Source organism: Mustela lutreola, chromosome 17 (assembly GCF_030435805.1).
Source record: "Mustela lutreola isolate mMusLut2 chromosome 17, mMusLut2.pri, whole genome shotgun sequence".
Taxonomy (NCBI): Eukaryota; Metazoa; Chordata; class Mammalia; order Carnivora; family Mustelidae; genus Mustela; species Mustela lutreola.
The window spans coordinates 1,599,276-1,620,173 of NC_081306.1; the positions used below are offsets into that span (position 1 = coordinate 1,599,276).

Sequence of the window (20,898 nt, forward strand, 5' to 3'; positions counted from 1 at the left end):
GGCTGGAGGCGCCCGGCCACCACCCGCAGCAGCTCGGCTGTGCCTCTTCCGGAGCCCGCCCTTCCCTGAGGCACAGCCGATTAGTCTGGCTCGGGGGACAGCGGCAGGAGGGTTGGGACCCAAGAGGCAGCATGGCAGCCAGAAAGCCGCAGGGCGAACTCTACACCTTTGGTTCCTGGAGGGGCTGGGACCCCCAGCCAGGTGTCGTCCTTGGGAGCAGAAGGCCGGCCACCCGGGAAGGCAGGACAGTGGTGGCCCCGTCCTCTTAACCCCAGGCTTGGAGGGGACAAAGACTCTATCCTGAGACAGCCCCCCCCCGCCGCCCCCACCAAAGCCCAGGCTCCTTGTTTCCGGGGCAGGGAAAGGCAGTCTCCGCCAGGGGGGTGGCCCCCGGCCCCTCAGGTGTCCGCGTCCCCGAGGGGCGCCTCCCCCAGGATACTGCGCACTTGCTCCAGACTTTCTGCCTGGCGGATCTGCTCCAGGCGCACCTGTGGGGTCCGGTGAGGGAGGAAGAGGCCCTTGGTGGGACAACGAAGCCCCCACCCCCACCCGCCAGCCCTGCCCAGGGCAAGGGCCTGGGACCAGCCTCCCCGGGGGGCCCCCTTCCCCAGCTCACAGTGAACCAGGATTCAAGGGAAGAAACGGGTCCAGGGTGGGCAGGGGCAGGCAGGGGCTAGACCCCACCAGCTGAAGGCCAGGCTCGGGGCCGAGGGCTCCACACGTCCCCCAGAGATGGGCTTGTGGGGTCTCGAAATGCGTCTGAGCAGCAGCCCAGGGGAAGGAGGGTGCCAGCCTCGGGAGGTGGACGAGGACCCCTGACTGGGGGCTGTCCTCGTGGGGCCGCGGCTGAGCCACCCGGATCCCGGCTGCCGGGGGGAGGGGACACGCCGTACCTGCAGGGCCTGAGACAGTCGTACAAAGTCCCGCTGGACCTGTTCGCTGGTCTCCAGCTCTGCCTGCAGCCGCAGCACCTTTGCCCTCTGTTCCGAGAGCAGGTCTGTGAGCTGGGCCTGGGGGAACAGGACGCAGGGCTGGGGCCTCGCGCCGCACGGGAGGGTGTGCGGCTGGGGACACGCCACGTCTGCGCGGGGGAGCTCCTTCCGCACCACCCCGACTCGGACCTCCTGGGAGGCTGGGCTTCCTGCCACCAGGCGTCATGGGGGCAGCAAGGGCAGGAGGGCGGAGAGGCGCCGCTGTCGGGGCCTCCGGCCCCAGAGTCCAGCCTCACCTTGCTCTGCTCCTGCTGGACCCGCTCCATCTCCGTCCTCAGGCTGCACAGGGAGGCTGGAAGTCAGGGGCCAGCTGTCAGGCCCACGGCCGCCCTCCTTCCTGAGCCCCCACGGCCGGGCTCCAGCCCTGTACTCACCCTCTAACACCTCTGCGTGGAAAGGAGAAGAAAGAGAGGTCAGGGCTCCTCCTTCCTATACCAGCTCCCTGCTCCGGGCGCCTCAGCGTTGCCCCCCCTAGGGGGAGGTCAGCCTCCCCAGGAGCAAGGCCAGAGGTGGCTTTGCTCCCCGACCCTCACCTGTCTCCTCCCGCTGCACCCTCAGCTGCCCCTCCAGGCTGGCCCTGGCCGCTGTCTCCTCTTCCAGTGCCTCCCGCAGGGTCACGATCTCGATCCGGAGGCGCTCGGCCTCGTGCTCCCGGGCCTGCTGCTGGGCCCGTGCCTCCTGCCGCGTGTGACGCACCAGCTGCTGCAGCTCCTGGAGGGGAGGCCGGTCACTGCCGGGGGGTGGGCAGGAGGCCACAGGGGCCACCGTCCCGGGGTGGGGGTGGGAGGTTGGGCGGACACGTGAAAGGGAAGCCACCGAAGTGCCCGGCATGAGGAGTGGAGGCGATGCACAGAGACAGCACTGAAGTGTTGCTGGCAGCCACGCCACCGGGCCTGGAGGACCCCTGGGCACAGTGCCGAGGGAGGGTGCCCCCCAGCATGCCCAGGGCAGGACACCCCTTTGTAAAGCTCAAACAACCCAAGTTAGCTCTCCGCTGTCGAGGCAGGTGTGTCTGTGCAATAAAAAAGACACCAAAATCGAGCAAGGGAACGACAAAGGTCAGGACAGCAGCCTGTCAGGGAGCACGGGGAGCGTGCATCAGGGGACAGCCACCATGGCTCTCGGGGGCGGGCAAGGGGCCTGGGGTCTGGTCTTCGTGCTTCTAATGAACTCAGTCAACAAACGCCACACCCAGATCCCTGCTGACAGCTCCTTATAAACCAAGCTGACGATCAGTTCAATTTTGCGGATCGCTCGAAGTCGCCGCTTCCTTCGCGTCGCGCATGCTGCGGACTCCTGCTCTCTGCACGTCCAGGCCGGGAGGGCGCTGTGCTCCTGTTCTTTCAGACGAGGATCGAGGGAGCTGGCCAAGGGGATGCAGCGACACAGCCGCCCGGGTCTGCTGCAAGGTCCCCTGGCCTTGCTGCGTGTGGAGGGAGAGGGCCAGCGGGGTGGCCACCACGTTCTCAGCACCCACCCACCCCTTACCGGCACCAAGCTGGGCAGCGACTCCTCGGGGCCCTCCTCCTGCTCCAGACCCCGGGGGGCTGAAGACGGCAGCTGCTCGGCCCGGAGCCCCTGGTTTTCCTCAGTCAGCCGCTTCACCTCGTGGCGCAGGCACTTGTGTGACGTGGCCAGCTCTGCCTGTGGACGGACATTCAGCAGGAGGCGATGAGGGGGACAGGGCGTCACCAGTGCCCGATGAGGCCAAACCCTGAACCCTCCTCCCGACGGCGCTGATGGCCAGCCAGCAAGCCCACACCCTCGGCTGCAGAGAAAGAAAGAAGCACCTTATTAAGTGCCTTTGACCCCTGGGCTCTTTTTCTTCTTTTTTTAAGAAGTCTCAGTGCCCAGTGTGGGGCTCGAACTTGACACCGAGATCAAGAGTCGCACGCTCCACCAGCTAGCCAGCCAGACTTCCCTGACCCCCAAGCTCTTTATACACTCTGCTCAATGGCTCAGAGGTCACAAGGGGCAGGCCACCTTGAGCGTTCCATTGGGTCCATACGCTCTCAGTGACCAACTTTAAAAGCTTGGCGACACGCAGAAGCACCCGGGTTCCTGGCCTCTTGACGAATCAGAAAACGAGCCAACATCGAGCTCGCAGTCCCGTGGGGGCTCCCATCACAGAGCTGAAGGGCAGCAGAGCCCCAGGCAGGCCTCCAGGCTTGCCACACTGCTCCCTCTGGTCTACTCCTGGCCCGACTGAATCATTTCCACTTCCCGGCTTGGGGAACACCTGAATTTGCAAGCCTCGCTTTTAAGCATCACGCATGACGCTGTGAGCAAGGTCCCACCACCTGGATTTCAAAGAGGCCAGGCCAGGGCTCCGACTTGTGGGCCCTGGACACCTTTTGTGCACCCGGCCTGACTCCAGGGCGCGGCGGGAGTGGCTGGGCTAGGGTGGGGCAGGACAGGTGCCTTGACCTCTCTGTGGGCCCCTCTCAGCCAGTTCCCATCGCACGCCTGTTCCTCGGGCCCCGGCCCCGAGCCCTCACCATCTGCAGCTGAACCCGCTCCTGGGCCTGGCTCACAGTCCCCTGCAGGGTCCGCAGCAGCTGCTCTGAGTTCTGGACCTGGGCCAGGAGCACTTGCATCTGTGGGTGGAAGGAGGCGAGGCTGAGGTCGGGGCCAGGAGGCAGGTGGCCAGCGGCCCCGCCGGGGACAGGGAAGGGGAGGGGGTGGCGGGGGCGGCAGAGCGGGCCCCACCTGCTTGGCACAGTCCTCGTTGCTCCGTCTCAGACCCTCCTGCAGCTCATCCCGCTCCTGGCTGACTCTCTCCAGGTCCTTCTGCAGCTGCCGCCCCTGCCACAGATGCTGGCCTCAGTCTTGGCCTCCAAGTGGAGGCCTGCCTTCTGCACCTGGGGGGGGGGGGGCGGGCAGCTCCCAGCGGGCCGCCCTGCTTCTGTTGCCTGATCCCCGGTTCTAGCTCTAGGCGTGCACACAGTAGGGGCTCAGTGAGCCTGTTGGGGGAGGAAGAGAAGGCTGTGAGCGCCCCCGGCAGGCTGCTCCCCCACCTCTGCTCACCTCCGTTTGGAGCTGTTCCCACTGGGTGTCCGGGACAAGCTGGTAACCGGGAGGCGGCAGGTAGATGCCCTCGGGGACCAGGGTGCCCGTGGACACCAGAGAAGCTGTCTCTTCCTGCTCGGGGCTCAGGGCCTGGCGGCTGCGGGGCAGGGAGGCGCTGCCAGCCCCGCCGCCAAGGGAGAAGGAAGAGATGGAGGCACTGTCATCACAGTTGTGGGCGAAGGCTTCGGCCGCTGCACCCCCGTCTGCACTCAGGTCCTCGAGAGGCTCCAGCGGGGGCGACGGGTCCCGGGACCGGGGCAGCAACTCCGTGGAGCCGTGCAGGGAAGGGGGATGCCGGGGACGTCTCTGGGGAAGGGGCAGGAAGAGGCTGGGGGGCCAGGGTCCTGAGGCGCCCCTCCCCCACAGCCACCCCCTGGCCGGCCCCTCACCTGGATCTCTTGAATCAGCTCCTCTGCCCTGAGCAGTTTCGCCTTCAGCTCCTCTATCTCCTGCTCCATGGGCAGCACGATCTCCCGAAGCTTCTCCGAGTCCTCGTGGGCCTGCAGGAAGGGGGTCAGGCAGCAGCAGCCCCCCTCCCAGCAGCTGGACCCCTCAGGTCTGTTCCAAGCCTCCTCTCTAAGCACATCAGCCCTTGTAATCCTCCCAAGAAGGTACTAGCCAGACCCATTTTGTAAATAAGAACGCAGAGGCTCTGGGCCTTGCCCAGGTTCCCCAGGAGGCAAAGGGGCCAGGGTCACAACGATCCGCCTGGGGCCCACTCACTCCTCACCCCTTCTTCCCCAACATCCACTTTCACTTGTTTCTTTTATCACAGACGCTCACATTTGTAGTTGGGACACATGCCCTAAATTCTACAACTCCATCTACATTTCTCAGATCCCCTATAACTGAGGCATGGCCATGTGACTAAATTCCAGCTAATGAGATGTTAATGCAAGCTTCCAGGACAACTCCTTAAAGGGAGAGGGTGTGCTTTACTCCTCTTCCTTTTTTGACTGTTAGAGTGTGGACATGATGGCTGGCACACTGGCAGCCACCTTGGACTATAAGGCAATAAGCTATCTATGGCAAAACAGTGCCAGAAGAGGAACCTGGGTTCCTAAGGACTTGACCTGATTATCAGTCCCAAAATGTCTATCTGTGGACTTTAAAAAAAAAAAAAAAAAAAAAACTTCTCTCTTATTTAAGCGACTGTTGATTTGGGTTTTTAAATCTCATCCTAGTATGTCCTTTACTCGCCCCACTCCCACCTGCCGGCCATTTCTTTTTGGTCTGTTTTCAGGTCTGGGACCCTGCTGACCCTGCAGGGCCAATCAGTGGTCTCTGACCATCTCCACCTGGTTGTCACACAGGCCCCTCTATCCCAAGTACGGCCAAATCCGAACCATTCATAGCACCATTTCCCCTCCTGTGGGTGTTAGGTCACCCCCTCCGCTATCCAGGGCCACAACCTGCCAGTCTCCCATCTTCTTCTGATCCATGCTGTTTCTACCTCTTGAATCACTCAAAAACCCGTCTCAGGCAGGCTCAGTTTCTAGCCCTCCAGATCCCTATGTGAACAGCTGCAACAGGCCCAAACAAAACAAACTTCTCTGGTCCCATCTGAAGCCCGGAAAGACACACCGTGCAGGGGCCCATGCGTTGGGTGGCCAATGGCCGAACACAGGAGGCGGGCCAGAACCGAGCTGCCTGACTCCAGCCCTGCTGTCCTTCTGCTCACTGCACTGGGCTCCTGATCCCCAGGTCCCGATCCCTCACCCGCCATGGCCCTGCTCCCTAGGATCGCTGGGAATGCAAACAGCTGCCTCTGCTGAGAGTGTGGGCTGCCAGCCTCCTTTCTTGGGCTATTTTGATCTTTGTCTTTCTACCCAAGGTCTTCTTCCAGAGCCTGTTTCGTCCTGCATGGATGCAGTAAGCACCTAACCTACCTCGCAGGGCTGCCGTAAGGATCAAACGAGGTAATGATGTGAACTTGCTTTGAAAGACGGAGTTCGGCAAATCAGCCGCCTCCCATGGTCAAGGACACCAGTAAGGAAGGGGTGATAAGCCACAGACATTAAGAACAAGAATTTTAGGGACACCTGGGTGCTTTAGTGGGTTAAAGCCTCTGCCTTCGGCTCAGGTCATGATCCTGGGGTCCTGGGATCGAGTCCCACATCAGACTCTCTGCTCAGCAGGGAGTCTGCTTCCTCCTCTCTCTCTATCCGCCTGCCTCTCTGCCTGCTTGTGATCGCTGCCTGTCAAATAAATAAATAAATAAATGACTCATTAAAAAAAAAAAAATACAACAAGAATTTCAGAAACAGGCTGCCTTGATATGTAAATCCCTCCTCTGCTTTCTTCCGTGCATAACTTGGGGCGATTTCCTGAACTTCTCTGAACCTCGCCTTCCTCATCTGTGAAATGGGTCTAATGGGGAAAGACAGGAGAGACAGACTCTGTCCAGCAGTGCTCTCAGTGCCCAGAGCACGAGTGCTGTCCTCGGTGTCAGCTCCTCCCCTGCATCATCTCCTTCACTTTGGAGGCAAACAAACCCAGCCACCCTGCCAGCGAGTGGGAGAGCCAGGACTCTGCCAAGTACAAAGCTACTATGAGCTACACCTACAATTTTTACTGGGTTCCCAGTATTTTAACCAGTGCCCCATGGTCCCCCACCCCGGCTGCCTCAACGTCTTTCCAAACCCCAACCTTTTCCATCTGCTTCTCCAAGGAGTCCAGGGGGTGAGCCCGGGACAGCAGCTGCTTCAGGCGCCCCAGCTCCCGCTCCTTCTCCTCACAGTCCTGCTGCTGCTGCTGCCGCTCCTGCTTCAGGGAAGTGATCTGGGCTTCGTAGCTGCTGATGGAGTCTGGAGAGGCGGGAAAGGGAGAGGAGACGGAGGGTCAGGCATGCTGGCTCTACCCCTGGGTGACAAGTGGGGCTCACTGTCATCGAGAACTGAATCAGACATGAACGCTGACATCAGAAGCCCCCATTCTGATGGGGAAGGCAGCTGTGGAAACAGTTACAATGCAGCAGGCCCCAAAGGACCATTCCTGGGGCTTCTGGGTCCCAGAAGAAGGAAATCTTCGCTCTGTCTGCCTGGCCATGAGGACGCCGCCAGGCAGTGGAGGTGACAAAGGACAGATAGGGTCATGGAGCAGAGGAAAAGGCTCAGAGCTGGGAAAGGGGACGGTGGGTGGGCGGCAGGCTGGGCACGCAGCAAGGCTGGAGTGAAGGTGCCCGAGGAGAGGTGCCAGAAAGGGGGGACAGGGTGGCGGCGGACACCTCCCGAGGCCATGAATGCCACACCAAGGAGTTTGGAATTCATCCTACAGGTCAGTGGGAGGTGGAGGTGATGCTGGGTGGAACAGGGCCACTTTTTTCTTAAAAAAAAATTTTTTTTTTTCGAGAGGGAGTGTGCATACACGAGTCGGGATGGGGGTGGAGAGGAAGAGAGAGAATCTTAAGCAGGCTCCACGCCCAGCACCGAGCACACTGTGGAGCCTGACGAAGGGTTCGATCTCACGACCCTGAGATCATGACCTCGTTGAAATCAAGAGTCAGACGCTTAACTGACTGAGCACCCCAGGCTTAAAGATTTTTTTTTATTTTTATTTTAAGGGGTCTCTACACCCAATGTGGGGCTCAAACCCAACCCCGAGATCAAGAGTCACATGCTCCACCAACTGAGCCAGCCAAGAGCCCCAACAGTGTTTATTTGCAGTTATTTATTTTAACATGTACCAACATTAGAACTAAAGGTCTCGGGGCGCCTGGGTGGCTCAGTGGTTTGGGCTGCTGCCTTCGGCTCGGGTCATGATCTCAGGGTCCTGGGATCGAGCCCCGCATCGGGCTCCCTGCTCCGCAGGAAGCCTGCTTCCCTCTCTCTCTCTCTGCCTGCCTCTCTGCCTACTTGTGATCTCTGTCTGTCAAATAAATAAATAAAATCTTTAAAAAAAAAAAAAAAAAAAAAAAAAAAAAGAACTAAAGGTCTCTTTCCAGACTTCCTGGAAAGACTGCCTGCTTTCTAGCTCTGTGACCTTAGGCAAGTTATCTAACCTCTCTGGTCCTCAGAGCCTCCCCGGCAAAATGGGAACAGATCCTGATTCCAACCTCATGGAGACTGTTATGAAGATTAAATACTCATAAATTGGGGCGCCTGACTGGTTCAGTCAGAAAAGCAGGCAACTCTTGATTTTGGGATTGTGAGTTTGAGTCCTATGTTGGGTATAGAGATGACTTAAATAAATACTCATAAAGTATTTAACTCAGAGCCTGGCACATAGTAAGTGCTCAATAAATATTAATTATTGGGGCACCTGGGTGGCAGAGTTGGTTGAGCTTTTGGCTTCAGCTGCAGGTCACGATCTCAAGGTCATGAGATCAAGCCCTGCATGGGGCTCTGTGCTCAACTCAGCCTGCTTGAGATTCTCCCTCTGCCCCCCTCCCACTCTCTCTCTCAAATAAAAATACATTAAAATAAACATTAAAGTTTATTTACTGGGTGGCTCAGTCAGTTAAGCATCTGCCTTCAGTTTAGTTCATGGTTCCAGGGTTCTGGGATTGAGCCCTACATTGGGCTCCTTGCTCAGCGGGGAGCCTGCTTCTCCCTCTGTTTGTGCGTGCTCTCTCTCTGACAAATAAATAAAATTTTTTTTAAAAAATAAAATAAATGTATGAGTTTTCTTTTTTTAAAAAAGGTCTATTTTTTTTTAAGGGAGGGGCAGAGGGAGAGAGGCAGAGAGAATCCTAAGTAGGCTCCACACCCAGTGCAGTGCCCAGTGTGGGGTTTGATCTTATGACCCTGAGATCATGACCTGAGCTGAAAGCGAGAGTCGGACACTTAACTGACTGAACCACCCACATGCTCCCCGCCCTCCAAATTGGATCTATTTAAAGAACAAATACTGAGGGGCGTCTGGGTGGCTCAGTGGTTAGGTGTCTGCCTTCGGTTCAGGTCATGATCCCAGGCTCTTGGGATCAAGCCGTGTGTCGGGCTCCCTGCTCAATGGGAAGCCTGCTTCTCCCTCTCCAGCTCACCCTGCCTGTGTTCCCTCTCTCCCTGTGTCTCTCTCTGTCAAAAATATTAATCTTAAAAAAAAAAAAAAAAAAAAAGAAAAGTTCACTCTGGAAGCCCATGTCAAGGCTAGACTACAGAGTCAGGCCTGTGAGAAGGCTGGGGCACAGTCCAGGAGAGCTGTCGCTTCCGCAGGGGACACAGCAGCAGAGGGGTAGGACAGGACTGGAAGCTGTTTCAGAGACTCTGGCCTCTGACTGGACAAAGGGGAAATCAGAGCAGGGGCTGGGGGTCTGGGGCGCGGGGAGCTGGTGCATCTCAAGGACAGAGAGTGGAAGGGAAGCCTGAACATGTACGGGGCAGTGCCAGTGCACAGGTGCTTGGGGAAGGCGGGAAACCAGAGGGTCAGACTCGCGGAGATGGAGGCTGGTTCCAGGAACCTAAAAGCTGTTCATCTTTCAGGCTTGATCGGTCATCAGTGAGGGACAAGAAATGACACGGGGCTAAGGGAACAGGCAGAAGCTGGGAGCTAAACTTAGCTGGAACTCACAGAGCTGCTTCTAGCACGGGCAGCACCTCTATGCAAATCAGAAAAGGGCACCCCTTTCTCTGGGCCCTGAGGCCTGCCCTGTGCTAGGCAACCCGGCTAACCTACCCTGCAGCCTATCGGTGGCCCCTGACCCCTTGCTTGCCACGCATTTCGCTCTTACGGGGCCGCGGGGGAGTCTGGGAAGACGCTCTCGGCCTCACCTTTCAGGATGGCCTGCAGCGAAGCCACCTCCTCTTGGCACTGCCGCTGCACCGCAGCCACGGCCTCGGCCTTCGTGCTCTCGCTCACCTCCGCCACAGCCTTCATGGTCTCCATTTCCGCCAGGGCGCCCGCCAGCTCCGCCCGCAGCCGGCCCAGCTCCTCTGACTCGGCCTCAAGCTTCGCCCCTTCCTGGGGCTGGGGGTCCAGGGCTGTGGGGGACGGGGATCAACCTCTTTTCCCATCGCCCCCGGTTCCCCGTACCCGAAACCATCAAATCCAGGAGTCCACAATCTAGTACTGCAGCGGCGATGCTCACACCTTCACCTGGCCCCGCCCCGCTCACCTGACCCCGCCTCCTTCTCGCCTCGCGCCGCCAGGTGCTGCCTGGAGCCCCGCCTTCCCCGCCTTTTCCCAGACTAGACCCCGCCTTTCCAATGGTCCCGCCCCTTCCCTCGCTGGACCACCTCTCACCTGCCACTGGCCCTTCCCCTCAACCCCCGGACCACGCCCCCTCCTCCGCGGGCCGCTGGCCCCGCCCCCTCTCTCCAGACGGCACGGCCCCGCCCCTTTCTCCAGTCTCCCCTCACCATCCCCCTGCCCGCCGGCTCCGAGCTCGGCCCCGCCTCCGGCTCGGCCGCCCCCTGCGTGCATGGACGCGCCTTCACTTACCGGCCCCCGGCCGCCGTCGCCGGCCATCCTCGCCCGCGGCCGCCGGCACAGCTGCCGCCATCGCCTCCGCGCAAACGGCGGGTTCCAGCACTCCCTGGTGACGGTGCTCACCCCTTCCGGGTCCCCTCGGCTGTTTCCGGATCCGCTCGGCTGTTTCCGGATCGGCCCCTGGCTCGAGGCCCAGGCCGGAGCCGGCGACTGATTGCCGAGCCCGGACCGGAGATTTCCGAACCCGAGCGGGTCCGCGGGCCCAGGCCCCGCCCCGCCCCGCCCCGCCCCGCCCCCTTTCCTGCGGCGCGCTGGTTTGAAGGACAAGAAGTTCTTTCATCCGAGGCCTTCGGGCGGTTCCGCGTGACCTTGGAAGGTCTGCCCAGGTCGCACCTCCTCCGAGCCGCCTGCCGGCCTTAGCCTGAAGAAGGGCGAAGCTCTCGCGGTCTCTCCGGCGCACGGCAGCCAGCTCCTGCGCTGGGTCCGCAGCCCGGCGCTCGGCCCCGGCCCGCCAGCTCCTGCGGCCCGGGGGAGCGTCCCTCGGGCCAGGGCTGCGTCGGCCCCGCTCTCCGGGGCGCAGGAGCCCCGCGCCGTCCGCCGGAGACACCGGACACTTCGGCGTCCCCAGCCCCGCCTGGATACCCCGCCGGCCGGAGTGTGCTGCGAATCCCCCCGCGCCGTCCCCGGGCCTCCCCAACCCTCCTCCGCTCGCCGGGCCACTGCCCTAAATCGAGGTCTCGCTCTCCGCGAGCCGGCCGACAGGCGACCCGACGTCTTGCTTTGGAGGGGGCCGGGCGGCCCAGACTCAAGTGCAGAATCTTGATTCCCATTCCCCGGACCCGTTCCGACCACTGTGAAGTCCATGCCAGCAGCCTTTAAGTCCTGCAAGCTCTACCTCCGACGGACCGGATATTCCGGAAGGGGTCCGTCTTTCTTCCTTTTATTTTTTTTTTTAAATTTTATTTATTTATTTGACAGAGATCACAAGTAGGCAGAGAGGCAGGCAGGCAGAGGGAGAGAGAGCAGGGAACCCCATGCGGGACTCGATCCCAGGACCCTGAGATCATGACCCGAGCTAAAGGCAGAGGCTTAACCCACTGAGCCACCCAGGTGCCCCAGTGTCTTTCTTTAACACAATCTCTCTCGCCTGAGCCTCCACAACACCTCCTTAGTGCTCCCCTGGGGCGCCTTTTGGCTCCTTTGATTAATTCTCAAAGCAACTAGAGTGATCTTTGCAAAAACATGTGTCAGCTTAAAAATCTTTCAGTTCAATCCAGTTTTGAAAATGGGCAAAGGACAGGAATAGACAATTCACTGATGTCACAGACAGCAAATATGCCCACAAAAAGATGTTCGCCATCCTCAGCCATTAGGGAAATGCAAATTCAAACCACAAGGAGATACCATTACAGACCTACCCGGATGGCTAAAATTTAAAAAGAATGATGATACCAAATGCTGATTGGTATGTGGAAAAGTTGGACTTCTCTTATATTCCTGATGGTAAATGTAAATGTTATAGTCACTCTGGAACAGAATATGATAGTTTCTGGGGTTCCTGGTGGCTCAGTTGGAAGAGCATGTAACTCTTGGTCCCAAGTTTGAGCCCCACGTTCGATATTTATTACTTAAATAAACTTTGCAAAAAAAAAAAAAAAAAGTGTGACAGTTCCTAACAAAACGAAGCATGACCTTATTTGAACACACTAGGCTTTTCCCCACCTCCTCACTGAGGCCTTCCCTGACCATCCTGTTTCAAGTAGCTAGCTACCTCTATCACCTGTCCACTATTAGATGACTCTTTGCCATCTGAAATTGTTTATTGATTAACTTGTTTACCTGTCACCCTTTACCGTTCCAAGTTCCCAAAACTTGAGTCAAAGCTTCATGAGGTGTCCTAACCCCTGCTGTTTTCCCAGCACTAAGCACAGTGCCTGATTTAAATAAATAAATAAATAAATAAATAAACATTTGGTGAATAAAAGAATGAATGAAGGAAGGAATACTTTCCTTACTGATCTCTCTGGCCTCCCTCTAATCTTCCCTCCACACTGCATCCATCAGGAGTTTTAGAAAATGCAAACCTGGCCAGATGAGGGGCCCTGGATGGCTCAGTCCAAGGAACAAGTGACTCTTAATCCCAGGATCCAGGTCATGAGTTCAAACCCTAGGATGGGTGTAGCGATCACTAAAACAAATAAATGAACTTAAAAAAATCTGGCCAGGTTAACTCTTGCTTATAAATCCCAATCAGCTTACTACCCTCAGTAGCGGACTGCCCTAAGATTAAGATTCTGTGTGTGTGAGGCAGAGTTTCTTGAGAAGAAGATGAAATGATGGGGTGCCTGGGTGGCTCAGTGGGTTAAAGCCTCTGCCTTTGGCTCAGGTCGTGATCTCAGGGTCCTGGGATCGAGTCCCGCATCGGGCTCTCTGCTCAGTGGGAAGCCTGCTTCCTCCTCCCTCTCTCTGCCTGCCTCTCAGCCTACTTGTCAAATAAATAAATTAAATCTTTTAAAAATATATTTAAAAAAAGATGAAATGATAACTATAAGGCTCCAGTCAGCTATTAGAGTTTATCCTGAGACCCTGGGAGCCTTTGAAGGCTATTGAGCAGGAGATGCACATGACTAATACCAAGGGAAGTTCTTTCTCTGTAGAGTGTAGGTAGAAAGCAAAAGGGACAGAAGACACCTCACAAAGAGGCTGTTGAAGGTTGGAAGGGAAGAGTCCAAAAAGAGGAGGAAGTGGATCCTAGAGATATTGGGGATGAAAATTGGACTAGCCTTGGTGACCGAGTGCGCATGCGGGAAGTGAAGAGAAGGCTTCCTTTGCTCTTCCTAATTTCCTTCCTTTTGCGGACCTTAAAAATAAAAGGTACTTTCCCGGCAATAACTGGGTTGATTTCAGAATAGCAATTCAGGATAAGCAAGCTACAGCAAAACTAGAGGCTGGCCCAAGCAACAAGGGAGAGGAATGTTAATTTAGGGAAAAGAAGGAGGAAGTTGGGAGTTGTTGTTTGGAAGAAAGTCCACTGGAGAAAAGCACTTCAGGGTGATGATGCTTTGTCATTGGCTGAGTTGCAGGGGGGATCACTTTCTTGCAGGCCATGCAACCACAGATGTACCTCTTTTCCTGCTGGGGCCTGTACTGGACAACTCTTTCTTAGGAGGGCTTTTCTGTTGGGTCTGTAACTGACCTTGCTTCCTAGATTTGGGGAAGTGGTTCAGCATGAGAGCTCCCCCTCCTGGCCTAGTCTCCCTTTATGAACTTTTCCACTTGAGCCAACAAATACTTACTGAGCACCTACTAGATGCCGGAGAACAAGACAGGCAAGATCCCTGTTGTGGAAGAGCCAGCGAACATTCTGGGGGCAGGAAGCAGATGAGAGATCAACAAAGAAGCAAGCATGTTTGGGACTGGGCAAATTCTGGGAAGGAAAGAAAACAGGAGTGTGAAATCAAAAGTACCAAGGGGGTCAGGAAAGGCCTCTCTGAGGAGGTAACGTTCAAATGGAGGCCTGAGGGATGAGAACGAGCCGGGGGAGCAAAGAGCCAAGGAGGGATCCAGGAGGAAGAGAAGCGAGCCGAGCCGTGGAGGGCTGAGGTGGGGACTGTAGTTCACGGCAGCCTCACTCAGGCTGCTGGGGGCCACGGTTTGCAGTGTTTATCTGAGGTACGGAAAAAGCCACCACAGCGTTCAGAGCTGGGGACTGATCTGCTCCAGTCAGAAAAGTGGCCCCAAGGCGGCCTAAAAGTTCAGGAAGGGGACTGGAGAGATTTTGTTGAAAGGCAAGCAGGGTCCTGCCGCCTCACCGTCTGCGTTCCCCAACGCCTCACTCTCCCCCTCCGAGCCGCCCCAACCCAACCAAAGGGAAGTGGGGGCCCTGCCAGCTGGAGGGTCCCGTGGGGTTTGCCTCGAGCAAACAGGAAGCTGCAGCCCAGCGAGCCGGGCCTGGGAACGGGCAACGGAGTGAGCAGGTCTCCTGGGTCTCTGGACCCCTTTCCCTGAGTGACTGCGGAGTGGAAGATGGACATAACATCCACACAGGCCGAGAGAGAGAGAGAGAGAGAGAGAGAGAGAGAGAAAGAGAGAGAGCTAGAGGAGGAAGGAGGAGAGAGACTGCGCCGGGGAGGGTGGAAGCACAGATTTCAGAGTCCAGACCCCTGAGTTCTAGTGCTCATTAGACCACCAGCTCATTGTGTGAGCTCAGGCAACACCCTGACCTTTGGGGGGGCCTCGATTTCCCTGCTTCCAAAGGCGTTCCTTCCATAACTGAGGCAGAGGCTTCCCAGAGACGTGGGACACTAAAGGGCACTGATCATCTCAGGACGGCTGAGCACACAACCTGGCTTGTGCTCTCAGCCGCTGGCTGGGGCTGTCTCCCACTACCTGAAGGCCCACTGGGTGCAGCCACTCAATTCAACAAATATTTGTTGGGTGCCTGTGATGCCCCAAGAACCGTCCCAGAGCCATGATGTGTACAGCGTTGAGCACGACCAAGGCTCTGCCCCGAAGGGCTTCCATTCTAGTGGGAGTGGGAGGAACAGAAAGTGCACCAGCAGACACACAGCCAAGGTCATTTTCACACGGTGGTAAGCGTCCGGATGAAAATACAAGCGTGGCAGGGAGGAGACAAGCTTTGTGGGTCTGGAGGCGTGCATGGAGCAGGGGACTGAAGGTGTGACCACCCCTTCCTCCCTCAGGGGACTGCCCGCCCGCCCGCCCCCACAGGCACTCATGCTTCAGTGCCCCCCCAGGCCCCCGCCTGCCCCAGCATCCCCCGCGCGGCCAAGCTGGGTGCCCCGGGGAGTCTGGCCGCCATGCCACCTCCTCTCCTGCTCTTCTTCCTCCTCTTCCTCACCCCCGAGGGAGTCCGGCCCCAGAAAACACTGCTGGTGAATGCTACAGGTATGTCCAGAAGGGACAGATGGAAGAGAGTTGGGGCTGGAAACGCGGGGCTGGCTGGGTGCCCTTGGCCCAGTCACCGGCCCTCTCTAGGCCTTCATTTTGTGATCTGTAAGACTCGGGGAGGGGCTGGGAGGACTCAGAGCTCCTCCACTCCCAGCTGGTGGAGTCCTTGGGTAATGACCTGCTGTGAGGAATCAAGAGGGTGAAGATTTCCTCTCTTCCCTCCCTCTCTCTCTCCTCAGAGGGAGGCAAAGCTGCGCTACCATGTCTCAACAGTCCCTCAGATGGTCCCCCTGAGCAGCAGGCCTGGCTTCAGGGGTCTAAGTCAGATCTGGGCCACGGGCCCCAAGACGTGGTCATCCAGAAGGGGTCCCTGGGCGTCCAGCTGCTTGTCTTCAACGTCTCCGACCAGATGGGGGGCTTCTACCTGTGCCAGCTGGGGCCCCCTTCCGAGCAGGCCTGGCAGTCTGGCTGGACAGTCAGCGTGGCAGGCAGTGGTGAGGTCCGGGCTGGGGCAGGGTGGGGTGATGAGAAGAGGGAGGCCCGCCGTAGATGGGGGCGGGCTGTCGAAACCGGCTTTGTAGGGTGTGGAAGGGCCGAGGGACAGGCACGCAGCTGTTCGAGGTGGCTCCTCAGAGCTCCTGTGGCTTCATGACTTCAGCCCTGAGCTGCTCGGTGTTTCACTCTCTGGGTCTTCGTCTCTGTCTCTGCTTTTATGCGTCTCTGTATGTCTTCGCCTCTCCTGGATGTGTCCGTATCTGGTTCTGGGTCTTTTCCTAGGGGAGGTGTTCCGGTGGAATGCTTCGGCCTTAAATGACTCAGGCTGCGGCCTGGGGAACAGGTCCTCAGAGGGCCCCAAGCCCCCTTCTGGCTATCCCACAAGCTCCCAGCTGTACGTGTGGGCCCAAGACCACCCTGAGATCTGGGAGACCGACCCTGAATGTGCCCTGCCCAGGGACCATCTGAATCAGAGCCTCAAGCAAGGTAAGGTGCCTGGAGGATGCTAGGAAGTGGGGATTCCAGGGACGGGGGATGGTGACTGGGAACTGGAGGGTTTGTGGGGAGGAGACCCCAAGGCTGACACTTTCCTAGCCTTGGCTCTCCCTGCCCCAGACCTCACCGTGGCCCCTGGCTCCACATTCTGGCTGCCCTGTGAGGTGCCCCCTGCCTCCGTGGCCAGAGGCCCCATCTCCTGGACCCACGTGCGCCCCAAGAAGCATAACATCTCCTTGCTGAGCTTAAACCTGAGGGAGGACGCCCCAGGCAGAGAGATGTGGGTCCTGGGCACCCTCAGGGGAGGGGCTGTTCTGTTGCTGCCCCAGGCCACTGTTCGAGATGCTGGCATCTATCGTTGTTACCACGGCAACATGACCAAGGAGATGCAGCTGAAGGTCATTGCCCAGTCAGGTAGAGTTTCTCTCAATTGTGGGGCACCTGGGTGGGGGCTACTGGGAAGAACTGGGAGTCGGTCAACCTTGGCACCCCCAAACTGAGAGCTAGTACCAGACCCACCCCAAATCCCAGCTTCTCTACTGACCGCTGACTCCACCTCTGTTCTCCCTTGTTTCCACATCACTACTTGTCTGGGTCTTTTCCTACCGCTGGTTGCTCCTTCCCATTCTCTAGGGTCTTCCTCCCTCCCCGACTTTTCACTGTTGGAGCTCGGAGGCATCGTCTTATCCCTTCAGCACTTTCTCTTGTCTTTGTCTACACTCTCTTTCTGTCTGATCTCCTTAGGCCACCATGCCATAGTGATTCAATTCCAGGCTCCATACACCTCACCCCGGGCCATTTCCTGTCCTCTGATGTCCCTGCTCAACATATACAAAACCAAAGGTGACATCTTCCCCAAGCGTAGTCTTTTGGGTGTCTCTGGGTATATGAAAGCCACTACCACCTGCCCACAGGGCCGAAGCCAGGAACCTCGGTATCCTTCCTTTTCCTCAGCCATCTAGCCATCAGACTGGTCACAGTGTGCTGCTCCTTCTGTCTCCTTTAACTCAATCCTCCCATGCTACCCGAACGACAGTTCTCAAACTCAACCTCGACTTTGACTCCACACTTCCCTCCAGGACATTGCTGCTTCCCACCTTTAATCTTGTGAACTTGACTCTGACCTTCACTTTGCACATGACTGTCCTCAACTGCAGCAGGAAGCTTATCATCACGCTCCCCTGAATCCCAACACAGAGTCTGACTATGGTCGTGGTTTGTTGCACAGATACGGCCCCAGGCCCCAGCTCAGGCTCTGGGGCGCAGTCCCTGACCTCAGAGGGAGGGAGGCCATTTCCCCTTGTAGCTTGTCATTTTGAGGATCTGTGTCTTGTCCATGTCTCCCAGACTTCTGGCCCTTTGAGGTCTTGAGGCTGGGAACCAATACGCCAGCCTGGGGTCCCCGTCTCATAGCTGCTTCTCCCCAGCAGTACGGTCCTGGCTGCTGGATATGGGTGGCTGGAAGGTCCCTGTTGTGCCATTACTTTACCTGATCTTCTGCCTGGGTTCCCTGGTGAGCTTTCTTCGACTTCGAAGAGGTCAGTCACGCCCCCCAGCCCCTCTGCCCAACTTACCCATCTTCCCCAGCACAGCTCATACCCGCTACTCCAGCAACCACCTTTCTCTCATCCCATACCTCAAACCGACCCCCAAACTTACCAGGCCCCTTGGACTTTGAAGTCCCCTCCCCTCCATTGACCCAAGGGACCTCCCCAGCGCCCCGCCAATCTTCACCCTGCCTCCTCTGATCACGCCCCTTAACTTTCACCAGCCCTAATACTCAGGAGGAAAAGAAAGCGAATGACCGATCCCACCAGAAGGTAATGACGCCGGCGCCCCCGCAGTCCCCCATCCCTGCACTTTTGCTCAGTGCTCTGCACTTACTGTTTCCTTTGCTTTCCGTTGAAATACCGCCCAAGCTTCCAAGCCCAGCTCTAAAGCTTCCTTCCCTTGTGAAGACCTCCCGGGGGTGACCCCAGACGCCCCCGCAGGCTGCGCAAGAACAGAGGAGCTAAACGCACAGGACTCTGTTTCAATCGAGGGCCAGGCCGCACAGGGCAACTCCCCTCTCTCCGCCAGGTTCTTCAAAGTGACGCCTCCCCCGGGGGGCGGGGCCCACAATCAGTACGGGAACGTGCTCTCGCTTCCCACGCCCACCGCCGGCACAGGTAGGAGGCGTCGCGGGGTCTCTCCGCCAGCTAGGGCCCCACCCCTTTTCTCGTCGCTCCAATCCCCGGAGCGCCCGGCCTCCCCGAGCTCGGAGCTCCGCCTTCAGAAGAAAAGAGCCCGCCCCTGGGACGCGGAGTCCCGCCCAGATTCGAGCCCCGCCCCTAGCGCCTGAGCCCGCCCCCAGAGCGCCGTGCCCCGCCCCCCGAGGGTCGCACCGCCCAGCCCGGAGACTGAGGCCACGCCCCCCAGGTGCAGATCCCGCCCTCTCCGCTCTGGGCGAGGGTCCGGGACCCAGAGTCCAGGGGCCCGTTGGAGCGGGTTTCCCGTGCCCTGCCCAGCCTCGCAGACCCTTAGTCGTGACCGCCCCCCTCGCTTCTCTCCCGCTCCAACGCTCCTCCGGCCAGGACGCGCCCTGAGGTGGGCTGCAGGCCTGGGAGCCGCCGTCCAGGCTTACGGAAGCCCGCGCAGCGACGTCCCGGGGGTTGGAGCGGCCGGGTCCCGGAGCCCACCGCCGGCAGGTGATGGATTGGGGGCGGGGGGCGGCGGCGTCCTCCCGGGAGGGATGTTGGAGCGGGCTGCGGCAGGGATTCCGGGCTGGGGCCTGAAGGCAGGGGGCGGCGACTCGGTTCCCACTCACGTCCCCGACCCCAGGCCCAGAAGAGGAGGAAGGGGAGGCCTACGAGGAGCCGGACAGCGAGGAGGGCTCCGAGTTCTACGAGAATGACTCCAACCGCGGGCAGGATCGACTCTCCCAGGGTAAGACCGCGATCCCCGCGGCTCCCCCGCTTGCTCCCCAGTGGACTGTGGGCCCTCGCTGGACACCCCCCTCTCTCTCTCCACCAGATGGCAGCGGCTATGAGAACCCTGAGGAGGGAGCCTTGGGTCCTGAGGATGCAGACTCCTTCTCCAGCGGTAAATCAGGGTTCTTGGGGGGGCCTCGGTGGCTTGGGAGGACGCAGACGGCTGTGGAGCCCCTAAGGCGCAAGAATGGACCCCGGGGTTCTCTTTTTTCCTGCAGCAGCCGAGTCTTACGAGAATGAGGATGAAGAGCTGGCCCAGCCAGTCACCAGGACGGCAGGCAAGTGTGAAGACAGTCCCATTAATGTGGGGGGTGTGGGGGGTTGTGTATTGGGGACCTGGAGGCCAGGAGAAATAACTTCCCTCTCTTCTCTAGATTTCCTGAGCCCCCATGGGTCAGCCTGGGACCCCAGCAGGGAAGCAGCCTCTCTTGGTGAGAAATGCTAGGAACCATCTTGTCTTGGGCAGATTGGGTTGACCTGGCGCTCAGCTCCGCCTCCGGGTTCAACCTCAACCTCAACCTTGACCTTGACTCTGGCTCCTGGTGTAATTCTGGCCTTGAATCGATTCCTAACACTAACCTCAACCCCAATCCTGATCCCAGTATTTACCCCACCCCTAACTATAAACATCAGCTCTGGTCCCAGTGCAATTCCTACTTGGATTTTGACCTCCACCTCACCCCAGCCCCATACAAACCGCAGCCTTGACCCCAGTTGTCTCTACAACCGCCTCACGACTCTGACTTTGACCTCTGCAGGTTCTCTTCTTGACTGTGATCTTAATCTAACCCACATCTGACCAGACCCTTAACAAGGGTCCTGAATCTGACGGCGACCCTACTCTCTCCTTCCTAGTACAGCCTGGGTCAAGTCCTCCACCTTCCTCTGTACCTCAGATTCCCTCTGTGTCTTAGGCTGCATCTCCCTTCCCCAAGCCCAGCTTGGCTCTAGGCCTCCAACTCTCCTGCCCAAGCAGGCTCCCAGTCCTACGAGGATATGAGAGGAATCCTGTATACAACCCCCCAAGTCCGCTCTGTTCGGGCCCAGCCTGGTCCCAATCATGAGGAAGGTGGGTGTTTCTGCTTCTGTCCCCTTTGTCCCCTGGGTCTCACCCCCCTCTCAGCCTCCTGCTGGCTCTAGTTGATTCCTGCTCTTCCTGGTCCTAATCAGATGCAGACTCCTATGAGAACATGGACATGGATAATCTCAGTGGGCCAGAACCAGCCTGGAGAGGAGGGGGTCATATGGGCACCTGGAGCACTAGATGAGTCCCTCCAGGTGAGCTGGGAACGGCCCTTTAAGGAAAGGGGAGAAAGGGAGATGAGTAGGGGTGGGAGAGGGGAAAGGGTTCCTAAGGCCGGGTGCTCCGGGCGCGGGCTTCTGGAACCTCCCCGTCACCATTTCTTCTCCATAGCCTGGGCCTCCTTAGGCCCCAGAGATCCATACCTGATTCTGAAATCTGGGACCCTGAGCAAGTCATCTGCTGGAGCAGCGATGCCTCAGATGTGTGTATCTGTGTGTGTGTGTGTGTGTGTGTGTGTGTGCCAATGAAACTTTGGCTCCCCTTGCACTCCCCCAATAAACTCAATGACTTCTTCCGA

General features: G+C 58.3%; 2 protein-coding genes across 9 annotated transcripts; one reads left to right on the forward strand and one right to left on the reverse strand.

Annotated features, from left to right (window-relative positions):
* Nucleotides 1-74: 74 nt before the first annotated feature.
* Nucleotides 75-10,595, reverse strand: RABEP2 (rabaptin, RAB GTPase binding effector protein 2). Of its 3 annotated transcripts, XM_059154099.1 has the most exons (13): nt 10,440-10,595; nt 9,770-9,979; nt 6,711-6,868; nt 4,451-4,561; nt 4,020-4,367; nt 3,702-3,797; nt 3,491-3,589; nt 2,481-2,636; nt 1,526-1,703; nt 1,367-1,378; nt 1,229-1,284; nt 894-1,010; nt 75-488 (listed from the first exon to the last, which is right to left on the reverse strand). In XM_059154099.1, the coding sequence occupies exons 1-13, from the start codon at nt 10,498-10,500 to the stop codon at nt 399-401; spliced, it is 1,692 nt and encodes a 563-aa protein (XP_059010082.1). In that variant the 5' UTR covers nt 10,501-10,595; the 3' UTR covers nt 75-398. The 3 variants fall into 3 exon arrangements, with proteins under 3 accessions (XP_059010082.1, XP_059010084.1, XP_059010085.1); XM_059154101.1 differs by lacking the exon at nt 1,367-1,378; XM_059154102.1 differs by lacking the exons at nt 75-488; nt 894-1,010; nt 1,229-1,284; nt 1,367-1,378; nt 1,526-1,703 and adding an exon at nt 1,710-2,004.
* Nucleotides 10,596-15,195: 4,600 nt separating this feature from the next.
* On the forward strand, nt 15,196-20,898 carry CD19 (CD19 molecule). 6 transcript variants are annotated; one of them, XM_059154991.1, is made up of 15 exons: nt 15,196-15,335; nt 15,578-15,832; nt 16,116-16,319; nt 16,428-16,742; nt 17,756-17,866; nt 18,100-18,148; nt 18,408-18,496; nt 18,902-19,015; nt 19,149-19,253; nt 19,341-19,409; nt 19,516-19,575; nt 19,672-19,728; nt 20,274-20,366; nt 20,468-20,575; nt 20,712-20,898. In XM_059154991.1, the coding sequence occupies exons 1-14, from the start codon at nt 15,248-15,250 to the stop codon at nt 20,563-20,565; spliced, it is 1,707 nt and encodes a 568-aa protein (XP_059010974.1). In that variant the 5' UTR covers nt 15,196-15,247; the 3' UTR covers nt 20,566-20,575; nt 20,712-20,898. The 6 variants fall into 6 exon arrangements, with proteins under 6 accessions (XP_059010974.1, XP_059010975.1, XP_059010976.1 ...); XM_059154992.1 differs by having other exon boundaries at nt 17,759-17,866; XM_059154993.1 differs by having other exon boundaries at nt 16,449-16,742.